At 39.2% G+C, this 17,343-nt stretch overlaps 1 protein-coding gene across 1 annotated transcript in view; it reads right to left on the bottom strand.

The window, feature by feature from the left end:
* Positions 1–10,545, bottom strand: part of LOC129704019 (regulator of G-protein signaling 10-like) — a 42,287-nt gene extending 31,742 nt beyond the window's left edge. Inside the window, exon 1 of the mRNA XM_055646839.1 lies at positions 10,289–10,545. Within this exon, the coding sequence (XP_055502814.1) occupies positions 10,289–10,340 (52 nt within the window). The 5' untranslated portion in view covers positions 10,341–10,545. The remainder of the gene's footprint in view (positions 1–10,288) is intronic.
* Between the last annotated feature and the right edge of the window lie 6,798 nt (positions 10,546–17,343).

The following is a 17,343-nucleotide window of genomic DNA, read 5'->3' as shown; positions in this document are numbered from 1 at the left end:
CTGCGGAATCAAGGGGTATGGGGAGAAAACAGGAAAGAGGTATTGATTTTGGATGATCAGCCATGATCACATTGAATGGCAGCGCTGGCTCAAAGGGTCAAATGACCCACTCCTGCACCTATTTTCTATGTATCTAAGATTTTTTCAAATACGCTATTTTTATGTAAATTTTGTAAAACTGTAAATACACCATACACTGTGAAACATTTTGGCAGCACAAACAATATACAGCAATTTTGCATCAGTTGAGTGAATGAATCTGTGGCCTATAGTGGTAATTGGGACATGAATCATAGGAATTAATAAATTATATCCTAACCAAGTTGTCTTTATTTAGGCCAAGAAGCAGAGTCAGTGCAACCTCACAGTAGTGCAAATGCAAGCAGCAACCTTATTATTTCCTTGTAACTCAATGAAAATTTAGACTCATATCGGTAGTCTAAAACACGAATAAAGAATGAATACCTGCCTCTGGTTGCTGGTGGGGTTTTTTTAAAGGATACTATTATATAACTTTTGTGTGCTTCTCACAATTATGAAGCATCTCGATATGTTCTAATATGTTGCAAATACAAATTGACACTCCTAACCTGAACAATTGTTTGGGGTCCAAAAAGAATTGATGAGCTACAGGGCAAGGGCTAAGGAATGGCATTGGTTTAAACTAGTCTTGCAGAGAACTGGCACCAGCTACAGAAGCCAAATATCTGGCATCTGAGTTACACCGATACTATGATACTAAAGGTTTATGCTGTATGACCATTTCACAACCAGATGCCCAAACTCCACCAATTCAGCGAGGGGCTTCACAGGTAGGTAACACCAAAGCTACATCTCCTCTCTACAATTCAACATCTCTCTGCAAAAGATAATGATCCAGAATAGAAAGACACCGATCCTTTTGTTTACTATATGAAAATTTTAAGTTGGTTTTAGTATCCAATTTATCTCAACTAACATAAAAATTACAAAACGCAAAAAAAACAGGTCAAAGTAACACCTGCTGTCAGAGGTGCAGATCATATGCAGCAAGCAATGGTGATATTCTTTAAAATGACGCAATGAGAGACTTAAATCAAACGTTGCAAAGTGACACCACTTTTTAGCTGATGGCTATCTTAACAATGAATCTTTTAACACATTCTAAGTTGTTATTCTATTTATAGCATTTTGGCACTGATTTGGATTTTGGTTGCTTTTGAAATGGCACCATAGAAGTCAATAGTATGCTTTCCTCATTTTAATAGCTTTCTCTTTTTTGAATAGGAAATTAACTGTAAAGGCCTAATTTGTGTTGCTTAAATTAATTTAAAGGAAAGATGTTCTCAAGTATTTATTATTATTTCCCTCAATACATCCAATTTACAAAAAGCCCCACCAAATGATTAATTACAGATAAAGATACATTTACCCCGCTGTGAAATCGGAACGAAAAAAAGCATCCTACTTATTAACATCTTCTCAACATATAACTGATTTGTATTTATCTGGGTCTGGATGTCAATGGTAAGCCCTGCATTTATACCGCACACCTTCTTGCTCATAATAAGGTCATGATGTGTCATATTTTGAAATTGCTGCAGTCTGTCTGAAGATGACACTCCCATACTGCTATTAAGTCAGGGTTCCAGGATTTAGAGCAACTTTGAAACTGATTGCGTTGTCCTGGATATGCAGAACCTATCGAGAGTTGTTGGAGCTGCACTCACCACCTCTGTACAGCTTGACAGCAGTTGGTGCTTTAGTATTTACATAGCTGGTCCAGAGGAGCTTCTGATCAGTGACGGCACCTAGGATGTTGATGGTGAGGGATTCAGCAATGAATGTCATTGAATGTCAAGCCATTGAATGGCAGGGTAGGTACCTAGAAACTTTACTATTGGAAGTGATCATTGCCTGGCACCTTTGTGGTTTAAATGCATTCCCATATTATTTTAACAACATTATCCTAGTTAGTCTATGCCAGCTCTTTTATTTCAATCAGTCCCAATTCCCCACTTATTTCCCAGTAATCTATTCCTCTTATCAATTCTCTTGGCACCCACCCACACTAGGGGTAATTTACAGTAGTCAATTAACCTTGTGGGACATTTTGGGGATTTGGAGAAAACCCAAAGGAAACCTACACAGTGTAAGCGCCACACACACGGGGCAACAGGCCACAGGAATGTGCTGCAGCTGCGCAAACCACTGCATTGCCTATGGTACTTGCCATTCATCACCCCACACTTCAATGTAGTCTAGGTCTTGCTGTGTGTAAAGATGAGCTGCTTTGTTCGCTGAATTGGGAATGGAATTAAACATTCTGTAACTGTCAGCAAACATATCAAAGCTACACATCCCCTCTACAATTCAACATCTCTCTGCAAAAGATAACGATCTTATTTTTGGCCCATGGATTCCATGCCAAGTATTGATCACCCATTCACTGTGTCGCTTTGTTATCCCACTTTCCATCCACTCCCTACACACTAGAGGCAATTTTCAGATGGCCAATTCACCTACATTTACTCACCCATCTTTGGGAGGTGGGAGGAAACCGGAGCACCTGGAGGAAACCCATACGGTCACGGGGAGAACATGCAAACTCCACATTGACAGCACCCAAGCTCAAGTTTGAACATGGGTGAGGCAGCAACTCTACCAGCTGCGCCAGTGTGCCATCCTATGCCGCAATGGATGAAAGGTCATTAAAAAAAATAGGCAGAGATGGTCATGCCCAGAACACCACCCTGAATAACTTCTGCATTGGTATCCTGGAGCTGGAATAATAAACCTCCAATAACCATAACTTCTCTCTTAGGTAATAACTCTAACCACTGGAGTTTTTTTTCCCTGATGCCTGATAACTTAATTTTAATAGGGTTCCTTGATGCAACTCTCAATCAAAGACTGGCTTGATGTCAAGAGCATTCACTGTCACTTTATCTTTGGAAACAGTTCTTTGGTCCAAGTTTGGGCCAGCACTGTGATAACGTCTGGAGCAGAATAGATCTTGCTAAACTGGGTACCGCTGAACAAATTATCGATAGATTCTGTGTAACAGCACTGTCATTATTCCTTCCGTCGCTTGCTGATGAGAGAATTGATTGATTGGGCAATAATTAATCGGAGTGACCTGCTTTTTGTGAACGGGACATACCTGGGCAATTTTCCAGCATGTCAGATGGATGCCAGTGTTGTAACTGTACATGAACAGCTTGATCAGAAGTTCAGCTTATTCTGGAGAGCACGTTTTTCGACGTGAATGTTGCAATTATGTTATGTTCATAGTTACACATGTTGGTTATTATGCATTCAAAGTTTTCTTTTACTGTTGCCATCCTAGCACAATTTCATCAAGACTTTCTATAAAATTGGTAATGAACCAGTGTCAATTTAGTGACTCCCTTTCAACACTGCAATTATATCTTATGCCAAGTAGAACATGTTTAAACTCTTGTAACACAATGTGTAAAATGTGAAGGGACAAGGAGTAATCTGAAAGTAAAAGTATAACAAATTAAGTTCAATTAAAGAAATATATAATATATAAATATTAAGGCATTACTGTCTAATGAATCTGATTAGTCTCAGGACTATGTTGGGAACAATTCAATTTGGAGTGTAATTGTTGTATTTCATCTTAATTTCAAATTTAAATTTCTGTCAAGGAAATCTGTCATCCTTTCCTGGTATTTTATGTCACTGTGGACCCATCAATTTTCTTAACAATCTCCTCAGTTGACAGTAAGTAGGAGTGGACAATAATTGTTGCTCCCATGCAACATGTCCATATCTATGAATGTAGATAGCACTAAAGTGAATGCCCTAATTACAGATGTCGATGTTGAGTTTTCCTTCATATAAACCCTCATAAAATGGGGTGTCTTTTAAAATGGGATGTCTCTCAAATAGCTAATTTACAAAGGCTACATCATAAAAATCGTACTTTGAGAAAAATAATAGGAAAAAGTTACAACTCTCAGAATATGGTTATAAAAATTAACAGGCCTAATATATAAGGTAATAAGTAATGTCTAAGTTAGCAATAGAAGATGCTAAAGAACATAAGAAAATGGGACCAGGAATCAGGAGTGGGCCACTGTTCACCTCACACCTTCCCATTGTTAAAAGTGATAATGGCTGCTCTGTGCCAGGCCTCATCTTTCTGTGCCATTTCCCATAGCACTCAACACTCTGATGCTTCAAGAATGTATCTACTTCCATTTAGATACCCCCAATGATCCAGCCTCCACAACTCCAGGGTAGATAATTCCAGAGAATCGTTACCCTCTCTACAAGAAGGCACTTAGTAGTGTGCATGGCAACATTCCACAAATGCTATTGTTTTTCATCAGTTACATTTATTTTCTCTGTACTGGTACCGTTGGTTCATCTTTCTTCAACCCTTTACTACTTATTGTTTCTGAAATCTTGACTGACATATATTCCTTATGAATATTGCATTCTGGATGATAATCAGGTTACAATGGAAAATAATTACATTTAAGAGGATTAAGGCTTTATTCTTTGAAATGAGCACTGTTGAAACCAAATGTGAGAATTAGCTCACTTTTCAAAAATTCTGCTTAAGATTTGATCAGTTTAGGTGTAAAAATATTACTCAGTCCATGCTTGCCACATTGGAATTAGTCTTGCAAAGCGTAAAACTGGATTATTTATAAACAATATGTACCAAAGATGACATTGAAATTGAAAGTGTTCTAATAAATTTGGGTATTATGTCTGATAATTATTTTATGATACTATGAATTTTAATTTGCCACCATCCAATTATTGTAGCTGTAACCTCAATACATTCAGAGGTAAACCAGGGTCATTATTTATCAAGTAAATCTGGTATTCAGATTATACACTTGCTCATTTCAATTTGATATTATGTTACTCTACTCTGTTCATTAAGCACATCAAACATTAATAATGGAAAATTATGTTAAAATATGTAGAAGATGTTTCGCCAAACTATAGTTAAAAATACTCAAACGTGCTTGGACCTTTGAATTAACATTAAAAAGTGATACAAACAATAGTATTGAGAATCAAAATGTACAATTAACTGCAAAATAACAACTATGTTTGAATGCAAATCCCATTGGAATGAAAGCATGACATGATCAAGGACTAATTAGTAAGACTACAAATTCTAAAACTTTGGTTTTGCTCTCCTGAAAAATAATTGGATTCATAACATCCAACCAACCGTTGCAGTTTTATTCCGTTATAAAAACAAATCATTTCCTTAAAAAATTGAAATATGGCATTAGACAATTTAAACATTCGAAACAGCATGACTTAACTGACTTCAGAAAGTGAGTAACACAAAAGTCTTAAATAAATATTCAGCCTTTGTTTCAAATATGTATGTAATAATCTGGTTGCAATTTAAATCTGGCTCTGTTCAAAGTGATCAGTTGATTGTATTATGTTTAGTAAAACAGTAAAACAACATGTTTTGTGTAATTTGGTCTTGACTGGCTAGCTATTTAATATCTGATAAAGACACTGTTTAAATTGTGAACCCTACAATATCAAGCCTCTATAACAACGGGTGAATTGTTAAATTCGAGTCGGGGTTGGCCAAGGGAACTCTGGACGATCAGGAAGGTTCTAAATTTGGTCAAAAAGGAAATGTAAGATTTAAGGAAGATGAAATTAAACAGGCCCTTTGAGCAACATAAAGGAGGCACATGAAGGGTCATTGGCAAGTTGGATTTCTCAACTTCCTCATCAACAGAACACAATCTGTACGAATTGGCAGCAACACTTCCTGTTCGATAGCCATCAGCACAAGAGCACCTCAAGGCCATGTGGTCAGTCCCCAACTCTATTCACTCCATACCCAAGGCTGGGTAGCACGACACAGTTCCAGCTCATTCTTCAAATTCTCCAACAACACCACCGTTGTTGGACGGATTACGCATGATGAATAGTCAGAGTATTGGGGGGGGGGAGATCAATTGAGTGACTGAACGGTGCCAGAACAACAATGTTGCTCCCAACGTCAGTATATCCAAGGAACTGATTGTTGACTTTAGTAGAGAAAGGCCAAAGATCCACCAAACTGTCTTCGATGGGACGGTGGTGGAGAGAGTCAAAAACTTCAAATTCCTGAGTGTGTATATCTCTGAAGATCTGTCATGGGCCCAGAACATTGATGCAATCATAAAGAAAGCCCAACAATGCCTCTACTTCCTTAGAAGATTCAGGACATTTGGCATGTCTTGAACTGAGCTAGATAGGGCTCTTAAAGATAGCGGAGTCAGGGGATATGAGGAGAAGGCAGGAACGGGGTACTGATTGGGGATGATCAGCCATGATCACATTGAATGGTGCTGCTGGCTCGAAGGGCCGACTGGCCTACTCCTGCACCTATTGTCAATTGGGTACAGTCGAGACCATATTGACTGATTGCATCACGACCTGATTCGGCCCAGGAACGAAGAAAATAAAAAAAAAGTAGTGAACACTGCCTCGACAATCACGGTACTGACCTCCTCACCATTGAAGGGATCTACAGGAGTTGCTGCCTCAAATGGGGAGCCAGCATGATCAGGGACCCACACCACCCTGGCAATGCACTCATTTCACCTCTGCCAGTGGGAAGAAAGTACAGGAGCCTGAAAACTGTACCGCCTTCCCAACAACCATCGGGGCTATTAAACACTACAGCCTACAACTAGGCTACATAGACTTTGTAAACATTGTTTTATTTATCTTTGCACTATTATTGTTTGTTTGTTTTTTTATACACTCAACTTCTTTTTGTTGTTTATTATGGTGTTTACAGAGTATTATATTCACATAACTGTGTTCTGCTACAAGAAAGAATTATATTGCTCTGCTTTAGTACATATGACAATAAAACAATCTTGATTAAAGAAAATCCCAAGGCTTTTGTTGTGTACGCAAAAAAACAAGAGAGTAACTCGGAAAGAAATTGAACCATTCAAGGATAAAGGAGGTAATCTATACCTGGAGGTAGAAGATGTAGACAAAGTACTAAATGGGTATTTGAATATGTATTCTACAAGGAGAAGGACATAGAACATAGTGAGATTGGTGTGGGGTATACTAATATATCATGGGAGTCTGACATCAAGGATGAGGTGGTGATGGGTCTCTTAAAGCATTAAGATAGATAAATTCCTAGGACAACATGGGATCTATCCCAGAACTGAGAAGTTTACCAGTATACTGCCTGTATTAGAGGGTATTAGCTATAAGGAGGCTGAACAAACTTGGATTGTTTTCTCTGGAATGTCAGAAGTTGTGGGAAGACCTGATAGAAGTATATGAAATTAGGAGAGGCATTGATAAGAGTTGACAGTCAGAACACCTTCACCAGTATGGAAATGTCGAAGACTAGAGGGGGTAACTTTAAGATTAGAGGAACAAAGTTTAAAGGAAATGTGTAGGGCAACATTTTTTTCACAGAGTGGAGTGTATCTGGAACGCTCCCAGGGTGGTGGTGGAAGCACATTTGCCGAAACTTTTAGATAGACACGCGGATATTCAAGGATCTTGGGATCTGGATCACGTGCAGGCAGAGGAAATGTGTTAAACTTGGCATCATGTTCAGCATAGACAGTGTGGGTTGAAGGGCCTGTTTGCACTCTTCTTCTTCCACTAGTTATCCCATTATATTATATTAGCAACATCCTCAAAAAAAAACTCCAGTAGATTTGGCTAGGCATATTTAAAGGGTCAATAGAAAGGTCAAGAACATTTCTTCTCCTGGGGTCTCTGGGCATTACTAAGCTCCGGCTTCACTTTCTATTGATTCAAGAAATCTAATACAATTATTAAAACCAAAACAAATATTACTTTACTGCAATTGTATCTGACTTGTTGGCAATTTAGCAATTTTTGGAGTGCATCCTGAAATTTAAGTAGGGCTTTAGCTTTAACAACAGAAGGCTAATGGCTTTGGATTTTCTCCTTTTTTTTATATAGTGTGTGCTAATTTACAAAAAACAAATTGCATCAAAAGAGGGAACTTCAATTCATCTTTCCTGAATGTACAATGATGTAGTAATATGATGAAATAACACTATCCCAAAGAAAATTATAATTTAGTATTTGAAACAGAATTTAGGTTTCAATAAAACGTTCAATATTTTTATTTTGCACTATCTTGAATTATAACATTTCAAACTCAACTATGGTTTATTGAATGGAGAGCAAAATGAAACAGCATGTTCTCTTTAACTAACCTCTTTAACAAACCCCCCCCCCCCCCCCCCCCCCCCCCCCACCGCTGTGCCCCATCTGGACTTGCCCCTATCCGCCCCCACCCTCCCCTTCCACCCACATTCCTTCCCAATTAGAAACTCTTCAATCCTTTTGTGTCACACCTTCTGTCATTTCATCCCAGGCCTTTGTCCACCATCTGCCTATCAAAAATCCCCCTCGCATGTATCAACCTATGTGACATGCCAGACTTTGTCCTGCAGATGGACACAAAATGCTGGAGTAACTCAGCGGGACAGGCAGCTTCTCTGGGTAGAAGAAATGGGTGACGTTACAGGCCAAGACCCTTCTTCAAAAGGTCTTCAGAAGAAGCGTCCGAAGAAGGGTCTCGACCCAAAACGTCACCCATATCTTCCCTCCAGAGATGCTGCCTGTCCCGCTGAGTTACTCCAGCATTTTCTGTCTATCTTTGGTGTAAACCATCATCTGCAGTTTCTTCCTACAGGCCTTGTCGTGCCCCATTCGCTCTTCCAGCCTTCTCCCCCACCCCCACCCCCCTTACAATCAATCTGACGGGTTCCAACCGAAAACATTATCTGTCCACGTTATCCAGAGATTCTGCCTGACAGGCTGAGTTACCCCCGCGCTGTGTCCTTTTTTTTTTAATAACCGGCAACTGCAGTTCCATGTATGTACGCTGTTTTTTGTACCATCACAGAACTACATACAAGAGTGATTCCTCAAGCTTAAATGCTGAGCAACGTTACTTTATAATCATACATAAACTGGATGCAAATGATCAACCCGAACTAAATCTACATATTTTATTATTCAATAAAATGTGACACCCAAAAACCTATCAATTCGAGGGGCATGGTTTATGCTACAACTGGTGAAAACAGGCATGCAATTTGGAAATACATGGTTACTCTTTCCATACTTGAGTGATGGCAACACATTCACTCAATCCAGTCCATGGTGCTTCAGCAATTCAGGATGAAGCGATGTATTAGTCAAATAATCTTCATCAATAAAAAGTATAACCGTTAACTAAGGGCTGGTGTTTGAGTGCATTAAGGAGCCTGCTAATGCAAAACAGTCTGGTTGCCCTTTTCACTCTGTGACTTTGATGCGACAGCTGCACATTTGGTTCCCAAAGAACGAGTTGCCCAGAGCCCAAGTTTTTTTGAAGGAACCACTTTCATCACAGTTAGTTGCTGTGCGTGAGTCAATCAGTCAAGTCAGTTTAAAATGGCTGTTCGCTCAGTGTGCCTGTCCACATGGTGAGACAGATCTAGCTGTGATCTCACAAAAAAAGTAACACAAAACGGCTGGGGATTAACTGTGCATAGGAATGCATTTTGTCTCCCCAAACTGTATTGTTTTGGGAAAAAAAGTATTTGTTACAAAGATTACTTTTAAAACAAGTGATAGCAAACTCTTCCCATGCCAGTAACAGTCCGTTTTTTTGTGCGCATAGAAAACAGCCCCTATGTTTAAGTAAATGCTTTCTTTCTCTATCGGGAGTCAGTCAGCAAGCTCGCCGGCTCCGTGCACAAGACGAGGCGGGGGAGTCAGCACATAAAGTTAAACGGCTGGAGCCCGTCAAGTGTTGGGAGGAAGTTGGCAGCAAAGATTATAGAAGAGCTCCTCTAGTATCTTCGGTTGGCAGCGGCTGCTCTTCACTGGAGCTTCTTCTCTCGCTGCTTGCGTGCATTGGTGCCCGGTCCGGTCCAGATGCCCGGAGGAGAGACTCTGGCTGCAGGGCAGCCCCGGGCTCTGCCTGCCCCGAGCACCGCGGGGAGGGGGAAGGGAAGGGGGTTGCAGGGTGGAGGTGAGGGAGCGCGCGTGTCCCGGGGAGTAAGTGAGGGCGGGAGCGCGCGTGTCCCGGGGAGTGAGTGAGTAAGGGGGGGGAGGCGCGCTCCCGCGTGTGTCCCGGGCAGGGGTGAGGGGGAGGCGCGCTCCCGCGTGTGTCCCGGGCAGGGACGCATCAGCCGCCCGCTGACAGGAGCCCCGGAGCCGAACGGGGCGTGGGCGCCGGCAGCTGAGGCAAAGAAGCAGCGGCGGCTGCAGCGCACCGGAGGCTGGCACCTACCTGAAGGCGGCCGCTTGCGGCTGAGCCGGCTGACAGCCTTGGACATGAACATGGTCCTGGCCCCGGGACTGTGCTCCTTCCCTCTCTTCTCCCTTCCCTCTCTTGATCTGCGACTCGACTCACTGAAGCGCAAAAGTGTGCATCTTCCTCCTCCCCTCAGCCGGCAAGTGACAGGGGCTTCCTGTACTAGTTGCACTTAATTCCCAACGCATCACAGGTTCAGCCCTCGCAATACATTGACACCCCGGCTGCTACTGAAAGAACAGGAAGAGAGAGAGAGAGAAAGAGGCAGATCAAAGAAAGGAAATGCCAGTGTGTCATGAGATCAAGTGCCTGAAAGCATGTCCATTCTTCTTCCTCTTGCTGTGCACGAAACCCCACTACCCTGTGCCGGTTTCTTCGAAAAAACCAGGCATCTGGGAAGATGCGCTTTCTTTTGCATAAAAAACACTTGAAATACTCAAATCCTGGGGTAAGTTGTGCAAAAAAAAAAAACAGCCTCTGTCCAAGATGGGAGTGGCAACGTTTAATTGCAATAAGTCATTCTTTGGTCGTTCTGCATAGTATAGACCGCGAGGCAGATGTCCATTCGCCCCGAGTCCATCAATGAGCCGGTCTTTATGCTCTCCTCCGCATCTACCTTCACCAGAAATAGTTTGCAGTGGTTTCATGTGAGGGCATCTATCGAGGGCAATCAAATGAGTTCCTATCGAGGGCAATCAAATGCAAGCGAAGTCCAAGTCCTGAAAAGTGGAAAAAAAATACCAGCCTTAACCTTCTTTTCAAAGGAAAATACAAAGTGTTGGAGAAACTCAGCGGGTCAGATAGCTTCTCCAGGAGGACGTGGATAGGCGAGTTTTTTATTTAGCCTGGACGCTTCTTAAAACTTCTATTAAATTTTACATTATTTTTCTATCCAGTTTCCCCTTAAATGTATCTCTGCTGATCACTAAAACCGTTTCATGTTATAAATGCTTTCATTTCCTCACTACCCAGTGAGTAAAGAAGTTTCTCCTGAATTCCCCGTTAGCTTTTTAGAAACAAGGAACTGCAGATGCTGGTTAATACGCAAAATGACAAAAAGGTCAGACAACATTTCTGGAGAACATGGATATGAAACCATTCTTCAGATTGGGTCTGAATATAATGTTAACCCTCATTACCCAAAAGGTAGAATTCAAAATTGGGGAATTTATCATATGATTCTTTCAGTAGCCCAGCTCAATTCCATGATCACAGCCAGGTTACTGCACACAACATTCGTCAGCTTATTTACAGAACAATATATCTGTCTTGAAGCAGGTGTTGAAGTATGATGGTGTTGAAAGATTGAAGCTTTTGAGGAATATTTAAAATTAGCTATATTTTCTGGAGTTTAAAAAAAAAGAGAGATGATCTCATTGAAACAAGATCCTAGGAAGGGTTAACAAAGTAGAATTCATGAGGTTGTTTCTTCTGACGTGGGTCTCAAAATAAAGGGCCCACCATTTAAGGAATCTAATCTTTCAAAAGATTATTTTCTACCACTGAAAGCTGTAAGTCAGTGAGGATGTTCAAAGATAAAATAGATGTTTACACTCTGGGTGAATTAAGAGTAATGGGAGCTAGTAAGAAAAGTGGAAACCAGTGATCAGATCAGCCATGCTCTCATTGAATGGTGGAGGAAGCTTTAGAAGACTACTTCCACGGAGGTACTCTGTCTAATCAAGTAAAACCCGTCAAAATTCTAAAGATCCCCATTAAGTCACCCTCAATCTTCACTTTCCGAGGGAAAACTTCATTTTTCCACGAGCAGTAGCTCTACTCTATAACCAAAAGTCTGTAGCCTCCTTTTGCTCTGGTATTTTATTTCATTCACATGTTTAAACTATAATGTTTTTTTCTTAATGTTTTAATGTTTTATTCTTAATTGTTTACTGTATGTCATGTTGTTACTTGCGAGTGGAGCACCAAGGCAAATTCCTTGTATGTGTACATACTGTACTTGGCCAATAAACTTATTCATTCATTCAAAAGAGACAACACTTTGTTCACATTTTCCTGATAGGCAAGAAATTCTGGTATTATCTTTGTAAATTATATTTATACCTTCTCTGCTGTCTCAATTTCCTTTCACAACGTAGCACTCAATGTGAGCTAACTAAAGCTTTACCATAAATTTTTGCTTTTCAATTTTCTCCCTGTAGGAGTAAGCCCCATGCTTGATTACATACTATGCATGTGGTGTGAGATGTTCCAATGATAACCTCCTGAACTACTGTTATAGCCTGTTTCCATTATAACACTAATCACATTTAAAATAGATTTCAATGCAATTATCCGATGTTCCATTCCATTCTGAATTTGTCAGTCATTCATTTGGTGTCTGTGTGCTAAATATTAGAGGCTATTGTGGTAAAGGTCCTGTTTCTGGTCTGTTTTCAGATAATATAACCCTTCCCAACATGTGTTAACAAGAAGAAAAAATAACTTGTTTCTATATGGTGTTTTTTATATCCTTTTTGGAATGTGCTTTACTGGCATTTATTAACTTACAAGCTGCTCAAGTATAAGTAATATTCAAACACCATGAAGAAATAGATGCCTGAAAGGAACTTGTTTAGGTACAGACAGGGAAATAAGATTGCCCGTCTTATTGTGAGAATACTCTGATCAATGTTAAAAAGTGGAATCAATTGAGGAGTGTGGCCTCATCTTCACTGTATGGTTCTTTTAAACAGCTGCTCATGGTGGAGGAAACAAAGAATTGATGGCTGGCCACTTAATATCATGGGCATTAATTGTCATCATAAATGTACAACTGGATTAAAAGTACTGAAACATTTGTCAGGAGTTGAACATTGAGTTATTGGCACTAGGACTGATAATGAAAACAAAAACAAATTAGAGTAAATTTAATTATTTTACATCTCGTACCCATGTTCTTTAAAGAGTTTCAAAATCTATTGGTAGCATCATTTAGATCATGTCTTTGGGAGTGCAAAGGCTGACAAAGAAGCAACATTAATAATAACATTGGCAAAGGAAGCTGAATTGTAAGTTTTAGTTGGGTTTATGCAAAATTATATCAATGAAAATTGAATTCATAATTTGTTACTGGTTACATAGTTAAACTATGTACAACGTGGGTAACATGGCATGTTCTCCTGAGATGCTGCTTGACCCGCTGAGCTACTCCAGCACTCCGTGTCCTCCCATGGGTAACATAGTACCTATAATATGAGCTTTGCAGAAATCTTTAACCTGTTGTTCAACGATATTCGTGTAGGATGGAACCGAAGATAGGCACAAAATGCTGGTATAACTCAACGGGACAGGCAGCATCTCTGGAGAGAAGGAATGGGTGATGTTTCGGGTTAAAGCCCTTCTTCAGACTGAGAGCCACAGAAGATGGAGTCTAGAGATTTGGAAGGGAGTCTCGACCCAAAACATCACTTCTGTCCAGAGATGCTGCCTGTCCCGCTGAGTTACTCCAGCATTTTGTGTCCATCTGGCTTAAGGGAAAGAATATAAATTTCCTTGGAGAGATGCATAATGGAGCAGATTGAGACTTCATCTCTTGAATCAATTCTCTAGAACGTTCCATGTAGCACACACACTGACACCAAAACGTACCATATATCCCTGAGCACTCGGACTAGTTCTGGAGAAGTTGGCTTTGATTTTGGAGCATAGATGGAGAGCAAGAAATGGAAAGCAGAAACTTTATGAGAGAATTTGGAAGACAGAAAATATAACAGTTGCACAGTTAAGTTACTGGGTTAAATCTTGAGGTATAGACCATTGATCCAAAACATGACTGAATCTTGCTACAGCAACTGCAATTTTTAAATTAAATATGAACTATTGAATCACTCTATCTTTAAAAAAATTCTCATTAATGGGAAGAATATAAAAACTAATCTAGTTTACCAGTGTTCTTCCAGGAAGGACGTTGGCCATCCTTATCCACTCCAGCTAATGTTACTACAGATTTATTAATGTGGTTGACCCTTAAAGTACCTTCTCAGGTCATGCAATATTTGGTATGGACCGCAAGAAATGATAGAATAAGAATTTCTTGTTAGAGCAGATTTAAATTCTTTAATTTCAGTGCTCACACGATTTTATACTACATTTTTAAATTCTGGGGATAATATTGAAAAGATCTAGAACAAAGTCAAGTGAAACATTTTGAAACAAGTGAAACTGTCACTTTGGCCCACCAGAGGAACACATTATCTTCCTTTCTGACTTATGTCAGGACCCATTTTAGTTATCATGAAGCTAAACTTACTATAGCCCAAAAAATACCAGTCATAAAAAAAGAACATACTCAACTCAAAATGTTGACTGTCCAAATCCCTCCACATATGCTGTTTGACCCACTGAGTTCTTCCTGTTGCTCTTTTTTGCTTTGGTATAAATTCCAGCATCTAGTTTCTTGTGCCTCCAACTTATCATTGTATCTCCTTTGGTCACATTTTAATAAACCTGCTGTAATCTTGCTTTATTTCTGGTTAAATGACTATCTCATTTAATCAGATCTAATTTCTTTGACTTACTGTGCCATGTAAATCTATTGAGTTCAGACACGTTTTAGGTTTTGTTTTGGCTATGTGTGACTTTGATTATTTAATCAACTGAAATTACCTTTAAATGCCATTTTTGCAATGAATATTTCTAAAACGGGGATCTGAAGTAACACAAAATTAGAAGAATGTAACACATGATTCCATTGCTGGAGTTCACTTCCTCTTTCAAGCAGAAACTTGCTTCAGAACTCAAAGCACGGTAGTTTCTGTAAAATTTCCTTTGTGGTTTCAGTGCCATGGCTTAATATAGTTGTGTTGATTGTCTTGCATATTCTTAAACAAATTTCAAGAATGTATGATATTCCCATCACCACACTGTACAGTTAAAACAAATTTTCATTTAAAGTTAAAACAATGTTTAATTCAACGTCTTTTAAAATCGTTGTAAATGTGTCATTGTGCAAAATACTGATGATCTGGTGGCTTAAAGCACTTCAAGGCATTTTGTAGTTTTGATGGACTAGTTCAGGCTTGCTCAGCTCACGAAACAATGGCACGTCAGAACATTAAACAGCTGTTAACTCATTTCAAAAATCTTTTTTCATGGGTCTTTTAAAGATCTATTTTTAACTTATGTAACAACATATCAGCACATTGCTAATAACATTAATTTCATTTTTCTTTAACACTAACTCTGCTTCCAAAATATCTATTTCTCATAAATCATCCTGTAGTGAGAATAATTGATAATCTTCAAAATCTGAATCTTGGGCAAATAATAAGCTTGTATCCTCTATGTCATAAGATTCATAGTGCTTACATGGTTTTATAATTAAATATCAATGCACAGATATTATATCACAATGGAGGTTGGCCACATTTCTATTCTATTAAAAGTTTAATTGGAATTCTCAGGCAATATTACCAAGACAGATAGAGGATCAACCAGCACCTTTCTGTTATTGATGGTTATTAGTAATAATCCATGAAGTGTATACACATGCATTGACAATTATCTTAGACTAAAACACAACTCCCAAAAGAAAATACCAAACTTGTGACAGTTTTCTAAATATCAACATAAGTGGATTTAAACCCACATTTTCTTTCATACCAGGACAAAACAATTGAATAAAACCTACAACCGTTAAAAAAATATGCAAATATGCTGTAGACATCCACAATCTTGATTAAAACAAGATGATGATAGGTGTGTTATGTTTCCATGTTTGCAATGTCACATATGGTCTCAAAAAAGGGAAAATGTATTTTAAATGTAAATCAGGACAGTAAATAGAAACTGATTTGTTGTGCACTCAATGTTTAGAAAATTTGCAGCACCATAATCATTCTAGTGCACAAAATTATAAAAACAAATTATGCACATTAAAGGACACAAAATTTCAAAGAACATAAATTATTAGTGGGATAAGTGGCACATCGATAGAAACCTGACATGTGGCCACACATTTTCCAAGGATAGTGAGGTCTAAACTCATACTCCCCCTTGTTACCTCGTGCTGCTGCTATACACAAAACATTTAATTGCAGAAATAATCAAGTTTCTCTCAATAATTCTTTGTCCACCCCCAGGGTGTGCTATTTTAGTCTTTTCCAGCACTTTGAAGCATAATCAGCATTCAAATATTAAATGTTGTTGCATGAAGTGTATGCAAGTCTTTAATGCTGTGCTGAGCCTTAATTGCTGTTTAATGAAGCCACTGGTCTGTAAAAAGATATGTATATGTGAATTATAAAACCATCAGAAGAATATTTCAAAATACAATATATTTTAATATAGTTTATAGGTTTTGGGGATTTGTGGATATTTCAGTGTTTTAGTTTCATGTGCATGAATTAGTTTTATATTCATCTTAAAAAAAATTTAAGCATTTGTTAACAATTTGTCCATTTTACTTTGTGGTTTAGGTTAGTTTTGTTTAGTTCAGCGGTACAGCATTGAAACGGGCCCTTCGGCGCACCAAATTCATTCAGACCATCTATTCACACTAGTTCTGTTATCTCACTTTCGCATCTATTCTCGACACACTAGGAGTGATTTACAGAGGCCAATGAACCTACAAACCAGCATGTTGTTGGGCTGTGGGAAGAAACCGGAGCACCCGAATGAAACCCACGCAGTCACAGCGAGAATGCACAAACTCCACACTGACAACACCCAGTCGGGATCAAACCCAGGTCTCTCGCTCTGTGAGCCAGCAGCTCTACCAGCTGTGTCACTGGGCCGCCCTACCATTTTGCTGTCTATGGGAATTTCCCTGTGTGATTGGCATCTCGGTCAACTTGATAACATTTCTGTTGCCAGATGTCTGAAAATTCTTTGAGCAGCTGCCTGACAGGAATTGATGTTGTATATCAGTAGGCTTTTATTGCCAGCATTTTCCAGACAAGGGTGAACAGATACTTCATTTTAACAATGTCATGATCAATCTTTCTTGGTGACCCAAACTTGGTGCATTCACTCCCTCAGTGGATAGAACAATAACATGGATTTCTGAATGATAAAACAAACCGGCAATA

The sequence above is a fragment of the Leucoraja erinacea genome, chromosome 15, assembly GCF_028641065.1.
Source record: "Leucoraja erinacea ecotype New England chromosome 15, Leri_hhj_1, whole genome shotgun sequence".
Classification (NCBI taxonomy): Eukaryota; Metazoa; Chordata; class Chondrichthyes; order Rajiformes; family Rajidae; genus Leucoraja; species Leucoraja erinaceus.
The sequence above is the reverse complement of the archived record's forward strand: the minus strand, read 5'-3'. Positions and strand labels throughout refer to the sequence as shown.